General features: G+C 34.2%; 1 protein-coding gene across 1 annotated transcript in view; it reads left to right on the forward strand.

The window, feature by feature from the left end:
- Positions 1–13,465, forward strand: part of LOC131543702 (multiple PDZ domain protein) — a 93,927-nt gene extending 80,462 nt beyond the window's left edge. Inside the window, 14 exon segments of the mRNA XM_058781381.1 lie at positions 823–891; positions 3,868–3,943; positions 4,045–4,190; positions 5,213–5,296; positions 5,380–5,573; positions 7,064–7,211; positions 7,367–7,453; positions 8,836–8,917; positions 9,005–9,042; positions 9,169–9,291; positions 9,383–9,487; positions 10,644–10,732; positions 11,624–11,747; positions 11,837–13,465. Of these exon segments, the coding sequence (XP_058637364.1) occupies positions 823–891; positions 3,868–3,943; positions 4,045–4,190; positions 5,213–5,296; positions 5,380–5,573; positions 7,064–7,211; positions 7,367–7,453; positions 8,836–8,917; positions 9,005–9,042; positions 9,169–9,291; positions 9,383–9,487; positions 10,644–10,732; positions 11,624–11,747; positions 11,837–11,983 (1,512 nt within the window). The 3' untranslated portion in view covers positions 11,984–13,465.
- Positions 13,466–15,713: the final 2,248 nt, after the last annotated feature.

The raw sequence follows: 15,713 nt of genomic DNA on the forward strand, positions 1-15,713 counted from the left end.
CAAGCATGAGACACAGCGTTCGTGACCGTCAGACAGAGCCAGGAAGCGACCACATCCAGAAACATACGTGTGGAAGGCCATCTTTAAAAAGATGCCGCGTCGCACGTGAAGCTCTTTTAGATTGCTCTTTTAGAATGCTCTTTCAGAAAAAGTGCTGAAGCGCCCAGGGGAGGTCGCTGCGCGACCGCAGAATGAAGAGCTGCAGTACGCCGTCAGAAGAGAAGCAGCAGCACTGGACAGCAACCCCCACTGACACGCCATAACACCAACACTGTAGCTGTCTGTAGACACTCTCGGAGATTCACGCTGAAAGGCTCGGCTCCGAAGCGAAAAGCTGCACGCGCTTTCCTTTTATACCTGCGCTGCGGGGCGGGATGCGTAATGCAAAGCACGCACGGCAACTGTCATTGGCTTGTTTTGTTAACACTCGAAGGGGATTGGGCTCTCGGGCGAGATTCCAATTGCGTCAGTCACGCTGACGTAACGTCGAATGTGACTGACTAATAGGAAACCCTGTTTAATGTATAGATACCCTTCAGAAAGAAAGAAACTGTTTGCTGGGGTCATTATACAAATATATTTGAACACTAAATGCTGTGATTAACCAACCACAATAAAGCATGACTGAAAAATTGGAAAACACATTTCAAGGCGATTTTGTGGATGTAAATAATTCATAAAAAGAAGTCACACTCGATGTCAATGTGTGTTTCAGTGTGCACCAATACTGTGTCTTTTTGTTTTAATATGGTAACACAATATATACTATAATGCAAATATCTAACCTCTCTCTCTGTATGTGTGTGTGTGTGTGTGTTTCAGGACGGTCGGATTGCAGCGGGACACCGGCTGCTCGCAGTGGATGATGAGATGGGACTCTCTGTGGAAAAGGTAAAACTCTTTCTAACTGTGAAATGTTTTGAAGTAAGCGTTTCAAAGCGATAGTCAGTAGTGTCATTATTTACTCACCTGCGTTGTTCCAAACCTTCATGACTTTCTGACTTGCGTGTAACACAAAAGGAGAATAGAATATTTTTAATAAAGCAAAAGCATAGGAGCTGTCAAGCTCACAAAAGGACAAAACTCTGATCTAAATTAATCACAAAATTGGGTTTTTCCACTATATTCTAAGTCTTTTGATGCCATACAGTAGCTTTGTGAACAACAAACCAAAATGTGAAATTTAAAAACATTCTAATTGTAATACAAAATTCAGACCAATTGCAGATTCTATATCCTTCCTATGCTCTGTAACTCTTTTGTTACCATATTACAGAAGAGGGTGTTTTGTCACAAACCAATAGTCTGTAAATAACCTGTTAAGATTTTTGTGAATGTACACTAATGTTGAAAACTTTAGAGTCAGTTTTTAAAGATAGTAATACTTTTATTTAGCAAGGATGCATTAAATTTATCAAGTGACATTAAGATTACTGTTTCAAATAAATGATGTTCTTTTGAACTTTCTATTAATCTGTGAATCCTGAAAAATAAAATTTTAACATTGATAATAATCAGAAATGTGTCTTGAGCGGCAAAGCAGCATATTAGAATGATTTCTGAAGGATCATGTGACACTAAAGACTGGAGTAATGATGCTGAAAATTCAGCCTTGATCACAGCAATCAATTACATTTAAACACTTGTTTTAAATTGTAATAATATTTTATAGTTTTTACTGTATTTTTGATAAAATAAATGCAGTCTTGGTGAGCAGACGAGTCAAAAACATTAAAAAATCTTACTCCCCCTAAAACGTTTGAACAGTAGTGTATGTAAATAGGTTTTTTTATTTCCAAAAATGTCACTGTCTGATGTAAAATGTGTATTGTCCTTGATGAAAAACAAGTGCACTTCCAGTGTTGGGCAAGCTACTTGAAAAATGTAGTGAGCTAAGCTAACAGTTACTCTTCTTTAAATTAAGCTTAACTACACTAAAGCTACAGCCCTGGGAAATGTAGCAAGCTAAGCTACGGCAACATGGCAAAAGTAGTTTACTACATCCAAGCTATTTAAAAAAAAATTTTTTAATTCTATTGAACCACCATCATACCAAGTCAATGCTCTCTCAGTGATCTATAAAACTGTCAGTCAAGCAGATAGACAGGGATGTTCAGTTTAATTGTTTATTCAACAGCCAATTTGGCAACATAATCAGTATAAAATACAGGGCCGGATTGACCTCAAATTGTGACATAGGCAAAATAAATTTTTGCTGTCGGCCGGAAACCTCCTATTGGTAGTTGATATTGTGGCTTTATTGTGTACAGATACATTTATATAAATGGTAACACTTCACAATAAGGTTCAGTAGTTAACATTAGTTATCTGGTGTAACATGAACTAAGAATGAACAATATTTCTGCAGCATTTATCTTAATGTTAATTTCAACATTTACTAAGGCATTATTAAAATCAAAAGTTGTTTGTTAACATTTGTTAATGCACTGTGAACTAACATGAACGACTGTATTTTCATTAACTAACATTAACAAAGATTAATAAATACTGTAACAAATGTATTTTAATGAAATAGTATTGTATAGTGTTACCAGATGTTTAGGCCTACAGATGTTTATTTGCATCGTTGCATGTGTCATTAGATATTAATATAAACATTTCACCAAAATCAAGTTCAAATACGAAGCATTGGACCAGCGAAGGTTTTTTTTTTTTAATATTTTTTTTATTTTCTGACTCGTGTCCTGTTTTCCCCAGTTTTCTGTCATTATGTGGGCGTTCAGTTTTTTTCTGTTATTTGGCCAAAGTATCATAATATGAAAGATTAAGCGTCAAGACGAGCTATTTGGCTGTGACTTGACAACACATGCTAGAGAAACTCTTCTCCGCTCCTCAAAACAAAAACAAACAAAAAAAGCATTAGCCTTTGTTTTTTGAGTACAGAAACCGATGTACTTATTCAATCAACAGTTCATTATTTACCTTCAGACTGCAAACAAGCTGAGATGTGCGCTGCACTTCATTGACGAAAGAGGCGGGAGGAATAATGAGGTTTGACTGACAGCTTGAGGAGCCAATGGCGTTACGAGCTTTAGTGTCTGTGGCGTCACTTACTGATCCAGGATCAGTGATCCGTAGCTGTTTTATTTCTGATTTGAGCTTGAGTTTCAGAATGCTTTCTTTGGAAAATGTAACGTTAGCTTTTGTTGACGCTACCGCGCTACTTGATCAAAAAAAGAGCTTAACTACAGAAAAGCTATTTGATTCAGAAAGCAGTGACGCTACCGACACGCTACTGAGAAATGTAGTTAAACTACTAGCGTCACTACTTGTAGCGACGCTACTGCCCATCACTGTGCACTTCCATAAAGTACTTAAAGTGCTCTATTTTTATGCACTAATTTTGTACTTAATAATACTAAAAATGATTCTTTAGTACTTCTTAAGATAAACTTATTAAGATCATCTAAGTGTACTCAAATGTGCTATTTTGGGACCATGAAAATGAACTAAAATGCACTTTTTACATACTATCTCTATATTTAAAAAAAATTTATTATTTACCACTTGTAGTACACTTGAACCATATTTCATACTCTAGTACACTCAATTGTGCTACAAGTGATAGTATGTAAAAAGTGCATTTTAGTTCATATTCATGGTGTCCCAAAATAGCACAGTTGAGTACACTTAGTTGACCTTAAGTTTAACTTAAGAAGTACTAAAGAATAATTTTTAGTATTAAGTACGAAATTAGTGCGCAAAAATATAGCACTTTAAGTACATTATGGAAGTGTACTTTTTTTTCACCTGGGGTAGGTGACGTTACTCCTCCAGAAAGCCCAGCAATCTGTGAAACTCACCATCTGCACTGACTCTGCCTCCCAACCTTTCTCATCCAATCAGATTTGCTCAGGATCAGATGCGGGAAGCAGCCTGCCGCTGGTTTCTCTGACATCATCAGAGGCAGAGCCAATCAGGAGTAAGTGGGGCGGTGTCTGGGGGTATTGAAGTAAAACGGAACGAGTTTGTTGATGAATAAATCAGACGTTGATCTCTGTCCTCATGATTATTGTGCTGCAGATTCGAGCAGATGTTCCACACCGGCGACACTGGCGTCTGATCCGACGACGTGTCCCATCATCCCCGGCTGTGAGACCACTATAGAGATCAGCAAGGGCAGAACAGGACTGGGGCTGAGCATCGTGGGCGGCTGTGATACGCTACTGGTAAATAAACAGTGGACTGATAGAAGCTTGTGTACTCTGACACGGGAAATGACCAAAATGTGTACAAAATTAGCTTCCACCATCAATTTTTAATTTACAAAGTCTTCAACTCAAAAAGTTGGAACTTAAAGAAAATCCAGTTGTCGTTGTTATTAATTTGAAACTAAAACTATCGATTGAACTATTGATGAAGTGAAATAAAATATAAATATTAGTTGAAAAGCTTCAACTAAAAACTGTTCAATTAGAATTAGAAAACAAATTAGGAATGTTATCTTGGCAACTAACTGAGAGATAATACAAGTTTGAGTTAAAGTACTAAAATAAAATAAGTAAAACTAAAAATATATGTATTTATATAATAGCTAATAACAAATGTTAAAAACAAAAACTAATTAAAATGACAAAAGCACAGCAAAACTATTAAAACTCAAAATAAATTTTAACTGAAAATATTAAAATAAAAAAGTTAATTTGAAATATTAATAAAAGGTAAATAGATTAACATTTTCCTTTTAATTTTAGCTTTTTAAGTAATTTTGCTTTAAAAAAACGAATAAAAATGACAAATTCAATGTTAATATTAATGAAAGCTAAATATAAATATAAAGAAACGAAAACTAATAAAAATGACAAAAGCATATTACAAATAATTAAAACTTAAACTAAAATTAAAATAAAACTGAAAATATAAAAATAAAAGCTAATTCAAAGTATTACACTATAATAGTATATAAATAATACGTATAATAAGTAGCACTGGCCTTATCAGCACATCATAATAAGTATAAAATATTATAAAATATAATGATTTAAAATTTACTTTCAAGTAAAACCGTTAATTTGACTCTTTAAGTCACTTAAGTTGCCTTTTATTTCACTAATATTACATTATCTGCAACTACAGTTTTTAAAAAATATACTATTAAGATTTGAAGTCCACATTCAACACAATTAAGCACACTTCTTTTTAACAAGGGCGTAGGAACTCATTTATAAGGACTGTATCTGTCTGTGTTCAGGGCACTATCATAATTCATGAGGTGTATGAGGAGGGAGCTGCGTCTAAAGACGGCCGCCTGTGGGCAGGAGATCAGATTCTGGAGGTAAAATCACGACTCTTCTGACTAGCCCTTTGATTTCATGCCAGCTTCATTTCATCCGTCTCGTAACTCATTGTCTCTCTCAGGTGAACGGTATAGATCTGCGCGTGGCGACACATGACGAGGCCATCAATGTTTTGCGGCAGACTCCGCAGCGCGTTCGTCTGGCGGTCTTCAGAGACGAGGGTCAGTATAAGGAGGAGGAGCTGTGGGACTCGCTGAGCGTCGAGCTTCAGAAGAAACCAGGCCATGGCCTCGGACTCAGTATCATCGGGAGAAGGTACTAGAGCACTAGTTAAAGCTACTAGTCAGTAAAGTGTGGTTTAAAGTAAATAGTTAATTGGGGTGTCTGCATATTTTTGCACATTGATCAGAATTGCTTTCCATATTAAATTCATATAGGACACCGTTGTTTTAGCATCTTTTATCTAAACATGAAAATACTTCAGCATGTCTTGCATTTAAATAAAGTTGAGCATGCATGCCGATGTTAGAAGTTAGAAGTTAAATGAAAATAAATCATGACAGATGGATGTGAAGCAAACACCTTTTGCGTGAATTGTCTCAGAGACATTGGCTTTTGCAAAATTAGTAATAATTTAAATTAGTTGCTAAATTAGTAACACAAACATCTCTATTTAAATTATATTCAGTTTACAGCCTACGTTGTTGATATGCCGTATAACATTAAGATAGAATTCCACTTGTGAAAATGAAATACACTTTAGCATGACTCTTACAGTGTAATTATACATTTAAGCACCGAGTAATATTAATTAACTACATGCACTTACTATATAATTAGGTTTTGGCTTATGGTTACTTGCATGTAACTATGCATAATTTATTGTCATTATAATAGTAAGTACATGTAACGTGTTACAAGAACACCTTAAAATAAAGTGTTACCGAATATGCTTAAGTGTGTGAACTAAATGCAGTGTTTTTAGACACTAAAATGCATGTTAATTGCAATTAAATGTCATTTTTTTATTGTATTAATTTTATATTAAATGCAATTAGCTGAACATTTCAACTTACTTAAGTAGGACTTAAGTACATTTTAAAATGCAATTATTTGTACTGCCGAATACACTGTGGCAATATGTAATTTTCTTTACATATGTTAAGAAAAAATGTTTTGTTTGTTTGTTTGCTATTGTAGATCAATTCACAGAACAGGTGCTACAAATAATTCAAATTAAGCACATTGTATACTGTAGTTTAAGTTTCTAACTCATATATTTAATAGCACTAAAGTGTTGACGTTTTTTTTTACTTACATAATCATGTTACAACCAGCTTTTAACTCCAGTTGTACTGGAGAATACTATATAATCAAGAAACAAAAATAATATAATACAGTTACAACATTTTATACTTTAAATGTAATATTGAATAACACTTCAGTTAAAATGCTAAACAAGTACTTTACATACAGTATGCTTTAGTATGTTAGTCAACACATCAAAATAAGTGTTCTTCAATAAAACACAAAAGATTATTAAAACCTAATGATTTAAAATTTAAAACTTATTGATTATTACAAAGGTCACTTTTTAAAAGTGTACTTAAGTGCGTTAAGAAACGGTCATGAAACGGTTTGTGTCTCTCTTTGTCACTTAAGTGGCCTTGTATTTTATTAATATTTAAAAAATATACTTAAGATCTGAAGTACGCTACAAGTGCTCATTCAGTACAATTAAGCGCTCTTGTATTCAGCTCTGTATCTCCTGCATGAGCGGTCAGTGATTGGTGTCTCTGTCTCAGGAGCGACACAGGAGTGTTTGTGTCGGACATTGTGAAGGGTGGAGCGGTGGAGACTGACGGACGGCTGATGCAGGGCGATCAGATCCTCTCGGTTAACGGCGAAGACGTTCGCTCAGCCACTCAAGAGTATGTGGCTGCACTGCTCAAGGTGAACGTCAGAGTCGCTCAGTTAAACCATCTCATTCTCATTCATCTCATGACATTCTCATGTCATTTTTTGTATATAAATGTGATCGATCTAGTGTGAATGCGAAAACCAATTCACATGTGTCACTCACGTAAACTGGTTTTGTTTTCCCTCAGAGTTGTGCTGGTCCAATCCGATTGGACGTGGGTCGTTTTAAGGCGGGGCCGTTCCACTCCGAGCGCCGTCTGTCCCAGAGCAGTCAGGTCAGACACAGAAACCCTTCACACAGTTAAAGACTCACACTCTCTTGTTTTCTGTTGTGTTGGTGAACACATCCATCCATCACTGTTCATCTGACGCTGTGATCCCAAAACACATCCTCACACAATGAGCGAGTTTGTTCTTGAAGACTGTGGATGTCAGATTTTAAGCAGGTTTGCCCTCTGTTATTAGTTGGAGTGGGTCTTACAAGTGCACACCTGTATTGCTTAATATTAGTTCTTATTTTATATTTATAATTTATTTATTATTTCAAATCAGTCAAGTTTTTTATTTGTCGCATACATAACCATCCACAGTTAGACATCCAGTGAAATGCTTTTTACAGTCACTCCATTACATAAAAAAAAAAAAAAATGGTAAGAAATGTAAAAGTTAAAGAATAAAGCTAGAATATAAGAATGAGAATTAGCATAAAATACAAAATTAAAATGTCCAAGAAAGACAAAAAAAGTCCAAGAAAGACTAATTCATGCACATTTCAAAACTGTCGAGGATAAGATACACAAATAATAAATATTATTTCCATTGTGGTCCTCGGTGTTTAAAAAAAAATGGATGAACAAATCATAAATGGAGTGCAATCCACATCAAGTTCAGAAACTCACCACACAAACTTCAAAACATCAATGATAAAACAACCATTTTTTAACTTCATTATAATAAACTAAATAGTGTAATACTGAATTAAAAGATAAAAAGTAGATATAGAATATGTACAAAATAAATAGCAATAGAAAGGATATACATTTACATTTATTATTTGTTTATTATTTATAATCTTATATTAATAATAATTATTATTATTACTGTTGTTGTTATGTTAATACATTTATACTCTTATGTTATTGTTAATATTTTGAATTACTTTTATTTTTCAAATTTTTTCATTTTCATTTCAGGTTAAGTTTTAGTCAATTATTTATGTGCTTTTCTAATTTTTATTAATTTATATAGTAATTTGCATCATTTAATTTGGTCCCACTTTATATTAGGTGGCCTTAACTACTATGTACTTACATTTAAATTAATAATTTGATACAATGCACTTATTGTGTACATGCATGTTTTTACATTAAACGTTTTTAAAAATACCTATATGCAATTACATCTGTAATTAATTTCTGTAATTACATTTATAATTACACTGTTGACCCATCCCTTACACATTTTTTTATTTATATTTATTTTTACTATATTTATATGTACTATAGCTTTATTTTTATTTCAGTGATAGTAAGTTTAGTGGAACAACAGTTATTTGAATTTATTTATTTTTTCATCTGAAAGCACAGAATGCGATGAGTTTGAGTCATGTTTGGTGTGTTTGAGCTCAGATGTGTGAAATGTCTCTGTGTGTTTTCAGATCAGCGAGACAGACAGCGGGAAAGTACCTCTTCACTCCAGCTCTGCAGCTTTACCGGGAGACGCGGAGAAAACACACGAATGTAAGAACATACTACAGTCCATCCGGTAAAACATCTCAATGTTATAATTCATTCTTGACTTTCAACCTTTCATTTCTTGCCTCGCAGTGCTGGATAAAGATGTCAGGACGGTTGAATTCACAAAGGTCAGTTACACTGATTCAGTCAACAGTACTACAGTACAGTGTTCCCACAGATTTGACACGGAGACTTTTGCTTTCTGCTCATTCATTGTTTCCTCAGTTGATGATATGTGTGTGTGTGTGTGTCAGGGCCCGTCTGACTCTCTGGGCATCAGTATAGCAGGAGGGGTCGGCAGTCCTCTGGGTGACGTGCCCATATTCATCGCCATGATGAACCCCAGCGGCCTGGCAGCTCAGACGCAGAAACTCTGGGTGCGTGTGTGGCTAACATCTGAACCACTGGTGTGTATTTGTGAATTACAGTCTCTCATGTTTAGTATCTCCGTGTGTGTGTGTGTGTTAGATTGGAGACAGGATTGTGTCCATCTGTGGAAACTCAACAGAGGGAATGACTCACAATAAAGCTGTTTCACTGCTGAAGAACACAACAGGCATCATACAACTACAGGTACAAAACAACACAGCCCAGCAGCCATAAGATCCACTGTCAAAGAGAAGTACGCTTCAGCATACTTTTTAAATTATGAATATGAAATAATATTCTTAATTGCAAACTGAATGTCATGTTTTCTTACTCTTAATTGCATGTTGATTGTAATTAAATGAAAATGTATTATGGCAGTGGCAATGGCATAAGGGGTCAGGGACTTAAGTACATCTTTATATGTAATATGATTATTTCTGTCTTTGAAATATGCATAAAGTACTGACAAGCATTTATGATAAACTAAAATATACTTGTTAAACTAAAATGTACGTTATTTCTTTTGAAACTTGCAAGTGCTATATTTAAATATATTTGTAATTACGCATTAGTAATGATGACGTTGCAATTTAGTACACTTAAAATATATGACCTTTAAATGTAGTATTGAATAACACACTACAGTTAAAATGATAATCAAGTACTTTAGCATGTTAGTCAACGCATCAAAATAAGTGCACTTCCATAAAGCACGACAAAAGATTATTAAAACATAATGATTTAAAATGTACTTTGAAGTAAAACTTTTAATTTGATGTTATTACAAAGCGCACTTTTTTAAAGTCTACTTAAGTCTGTTCAGAAACAGTCATGGAAGTGTGTTTTAAGTACACTTTTACTGGCCTATTATTTCATTAATATTATATGTAAGTATTATTATTTTTTTTTTAAATAAATCTTGGTAACACTTTATTTTAAGGTGTCCTTGTTACACGTTACATGTACTTACTATTATAATAACAATACATTATGCTTAATTACATGCAAAGGAACCCTAAGTCAAACCCTAACCATATACAAAGTACATGTAGTTGATTAATATTACTCAGTACTTAATTACACGGTAACAAAGACGCCTTAAAATAAAGTGTAACCTGAATATTAAATAAGATTTGAAGTGCACTACATGTGCACATTCTGTACAATTAAGTGCGCTTCTTTTTTCACAAGGGACATAAAACAGTGTAAACAGAAGTGCACACATACTGTATGTGTACATTCATTGTGCAATGCATTTTCTCTCACAATGTCCAGACTGATTGCAGACACATTCTGAACTCATGCGATGTGTTACGGTTTAGTGCAGATATGACGTGTGTGTGTGTGTGTGTGTGTGTAGGTTGTTGCTGGCGATACAACAGTAACTGGACCGTCAGCAGAGCAGACAGCAGGACTCACAGCAAGCAGCATTTTCCACGATGACCTGGGGTTTGTACTCAAAACTCTCTTCAACCGTCATAAATTAACACTTAACCCGTGCCAAATGTGACTAGCTGGCTTTAGTGAGTCAACGGAATAATGCTTGCTTTATACTGAGTTCAGTAATGAGTTCCTTTCTGTATTCAAGTCACCTTGATTTCCACAGCGCTTTATACAATACAGATCGTGTCAAAGCAGCTTCACAGGAAAATAACAATCAAATATAGAAACTCAACTATGGAGTCGGTTCAGATTCTCCTGTAAAGCAGCTCTAAAAGACAATAGTGTCATTATAAATCATTTTTTTCTCTCAATTTATTATGCATCAATGTTTGCCTGCTGATTATTTATTCCTGACAATGTTTCATTTTAATTTGGCAGTTGTTTCCAGATATATAAATAATGATACATTATTTATTTTATTTAATGATTTTTTTTATTTATTTTTTTTTATCCAGAACTCCATGAATTCTGGACTCATACAGTGTTTTTACTTTAATCTATTAATTAAGGCTTTACAATACCAAATATCATTGTGTGAGAATAGAGTCAATAACTGGTTACACTCTCATTAACAAAAATAATTGCAACCAAACTTTTTCAGAATATAATAAAATATTGTTACCCGTGTTGTTTTATCACAAATATAAAAATGTACTGCTAAACAATCACATATGAATTAATTAATCAATTCATTTTGACCACAATTCATTAATTGCATATCAGGTAAGAAATATATATGGCCAGGCAATTTTCCTTATTGACCCACTTGTCAAAAAGTGCATTTTGGACACTTTTCTCTTCTAATCATGACTCGGTTTCATGAATATAAAATAATGCAATTAAAAAAGCTGATTCAAAACCGTCTAGTGTCATTGTTTTTATCTATCTTTTGTCCAGTCCTCCGCAGTGTAAGAGCATTAGTTTGGAGCGAGGGCCTGACGGACTGGGCTTCAGTATCGTGGGTGGATTCGGCAGTCCTCACGGTGACCTCCCCATCTACGTCAAAACCGTCTTCAGCAAGGTAACGCTTGCGCACAGCAAGCTTGTATGCCACAGTACAGACAGATGCGTTATTATCTGATGTGTGTGTGTGTGTGTGTGTGTGTTCAGGGGGCCGCGGCAGAGGACGGGCGTCTCAAGCGTGGGGATCAAATCATCGCCGTTAACGGCCAGAGTTTGGAGGGAGTCACTCATGAGGAGGCCGTCTGTATTCTGAAGAAAACCAAAGGAACCGTCACACTCACTGTGCTGTCATGAACACACACAGGTCCTGTAGTTGTTTAAACACTGGATGACACACTCCGAATGATATAACTGTGTACTGCTAGTTTGTGAAGAAACCAGCAGACTACTACAATCTGCCATACTACACTGAGACTGTAGAAACTCCACACACATGCATTTGTGCTTTAAAATACTTAATGCTCATGGCTACATGGCACATCTGGTTATGACATATTTTTTCATCATATGATAAATAGAAAATGCACAAATATCTCTTTCCTGTTGGGTTAAAAAAACTGGGTGTACAACTTTGTTGTAAATTGACCCTATTGGTTTCCATGCAATTTGCCAAAAATCAACACTGTTAAACACTGAAAATTCATGTCAAAACAGAAAACCTCTATTTTAGCATCAGAGACTAATGTAATAATTCTATTTCTAGTGTGTTTTTATGTTCGAAATGAGCTAAAATATATATATTTTGTCTTGACTGCTTGCACACTACAAATAATTTCAAGTATAAATAGTAAACATTAGTTGTATTTAGTGCATTAATTATTGCTATTTGTACTCCCTCTGCCTTTTTGTTATTATTTGTTGTTTTTTGACAAACTCAATAAAGGAAAAGTGAATTTTCCTTGGACAATTCAGAAAACAAATCTTAAATTTCGACTAAACTCTGAATTGTAACTTTCATACGTTTTCATGCATTTTTTACTTTAGTGTTTGACACGCTATAACAAAGGTTTTCTGGGGCTTCATTTATAAAGCGTGCGTACACTCAGATTTGATCTTAGAGTATGCTTAAATCCATGCCAATGCTCATATTTGAGAGCAGAGAGCTGAAACCATTCATTTGCGATTCATAAATTTCACGTCTGAAAGAGGCGTTTTCTGTGCGTATGTTCATTCTATGAATCACACGTATACATATTTGAGAGATGATCATAAGATCAATTTTACGATGGTTTCTGTTCAACATTTTATAAATGAGGCCCAAGGTCTTTACCGGACTCTTTGCTGGTTTTCAAAGGGTTGATTTTTGGCAAACTGCATGGAAACCAGTGATGGTCAATGGTGGTGGGGGGTCCTTTGACACTTTTGACCACATTTTCAGCCTTTTCAAAACACATCTGTGCATTGAAACTTTGCATGCACATTCATGACCCTAAATGAGAAATATTTACCAAATTTCAACAAGAATCAAATGTGAAATTGACCCACAACACAACAGGAGGCTTAAAAACTCTGTTTGCATCTGTGTTGGGAAAATAAGTCAATGAAATTTTGTGCAATTAGTCAATAATAAGCTCAATTTATGTGGGGAAAAAACGTACTGAATAGAATGATATATTTTTAAGCAGCAGTGGCACAGTTTAGTATTTGAAAAAGTCTAATAGCATGAATAAAAATAAAAATACAGAGCTTCTTATGATCAAAGGACCTCAATATGTTTGATATTACACACCACTGTCAGAATTGTGTTTTTTTTAATTGTAAAAAAAAAATATGAAAGCATGGTAAGCAATACTGCTAGTTTCACACTGCAAAAAATATACTGCCGGGGTTGACAGTCCTGAATGTGTACACGCACACACTCTTATAGGATTTTAATCATCAAAACAATTTATCCTGATTATAAACTCAAAATATTTGAGAAACCACCTTCGCTTCTTAAAAAAAAAAAAGAAAACATTTTATAGACAGAGCTGACTGTTTGATATTGTAGAAACTGTGTGTGTGTGTGTGTGAGCAATGTGCTGATATTAATGATTTCTTTGAAAAGAAAAACAAGCATCAGTGCATTTAATGACATTTCTGAAGTTTTGCCTTCATCTGAGACGTTTGCTGCTGGATGTAGAACAAACTACTGTGATATATTTTGTTATATTGACATTTTCCTCTGATACAGTATTGGATTTCACTACAAACACAAATAAAAGTGACCTTCAGCACCAAAATTCATCCCTTTTTATTTAACATTTAAATTTGCTCCACAATTTTTTTGAATTTTTTTTTTTTTTCAAATAAAAAGCAACTTGCACAGTTGAATGAATACATACATGTATTCATTCAACGAATGTAAAAAACAACAACAACAAAAACCCACTTCAGTCATCATCAAGAACATGTTCTTCTAAATCTGTTAATTCTCCAATAGTCCAAAACAATCCCAGAACACAGCCAGCAGAACGAAAGCGATCTCGCTTGTCTGTGGTGACAGTTTAAATGTGGTTTGATTGTAGTTGTCGAGACATTACGATTGTACGATGGAGTTGCTTCTGTCAAACGCATGACTGTAAATGAATCTTGTGTTTTTGGAGAAATTAACATGTAGAATGGCCGACTCTATGTAACAACACTGAAACCACTACAAAATCAGCATTTTCTAAAAATTCCTGGTTCTATAAAAACACATTCATATGGCACTCTGTACACGCCAGCATAACATGCATTAACATATTCCATATACTGTACATGAGAGTGAAATGAAAGGTCAGGTCAGTTTAAGGCAGTTTCCACAGAATATGGCAAGCTCTGAACTGAACATTACAGCATCTTCACTTACAGAAGAACATACCTGTCTGTTATTAAACAGTGGGGAAAAATCTATGCAATTAAAACATCTGGAGAATATCTTTTTGTTTGTATTATGTATTAAAAAAGCATATTGTCTGCGCACTATTAGTTAATTCCTTCAACAGAATGAAATTATCATGATTCATTTAATTTCCAACCAGTCTTTACGAAACAGAACATATTGGAAATAATGTCAAATTGTGTAAAATATTTTTTTTTTTTTTTTAATTTTCACTGAAGCTGTTTGAAAACTGGTCTAAGAGTCCAGATTAAATTCACTGTTGTCAAAAACAAAAGGAGAACAATCTGTAATGCTTTTACGTTATGTCTCACCTGTGGGATCCTAAAAATAATGCATTCATTTTCAGATGTCCGTCTTCAATACCTGTCTATGCATGTTTAAACATCTTACATGCATTGCAGCACAAAGTCCATACAGCTGCGATTACTAGTATTAAAATGCCAAAACGTGCACTTACACATTTATTTTTTTCCCATTATCAGCATAATTTGAAAAGATGAGGAAACATAAAACCTGATGATCCATGTTATCCCAGCATGACTTGGGCAAAGAGCATGTTGTGTGCTTTTATGTACGAAAATTTGACCTTTTGTACAAAGCAGTCAAACTTTTTTTTTTTTTTTTGCTTACGCGATTACTGACCTAGAAATAATGCAGAATCAGAGATGCTGTATTTTATGCAACTGTATTTGCAGGTTTTAATGAGATCATGGTCTCTCTCTATATATAGAAAATGTAGTAAATATTACATTATTATAAAAATGTAAATAATAAGTGTCCCTTTCAAAACTTACAAATTCCCTGAATGCAATTGTTTCCCCTTAAACAGCATTTAAAAAAAAATCATCCCATAATCTGTTGTTCTGACGATGAACTCGTATCGATAATAATACTAGTGACTAGTAGGGCTGGCCAATAACATAAAGGATCTGTTTTCTATAAAATTAACATAGCATATATTATTAAAACACACCTTATCTTCTATTATATATATTTATTTATATTAAGAGTCTTATTTTTTGGATTTAAATAAGACCAATCTATTTTTTATGCAACAGACTTAAAATTATGTCCAGCCCTGCAAAAAAAAAATAAATAAATAAAAAAAAAAACTAGATGACCAACTATATAGCCCTACTTGTAACTATGGCAGTGATGAAA

The sequence above is a fragment of the Onychostoma macrolepis genome, chromosome 07 (assembly GCF_012432095.1).
Source record: "Onychostoma macrolepis isolate SWU-2019 chromosome 07, ASM1243209v1, whole genome shotgun sequence".
In the NCBI taxonomy this organism is placed as follows: domain Eukaryota; kingdom Metazoa; phylum Chordata; class Actinopteri; order Cypriniformes; family Cyprinidae; genus Onychostoma; species Onychostoma macrolepis.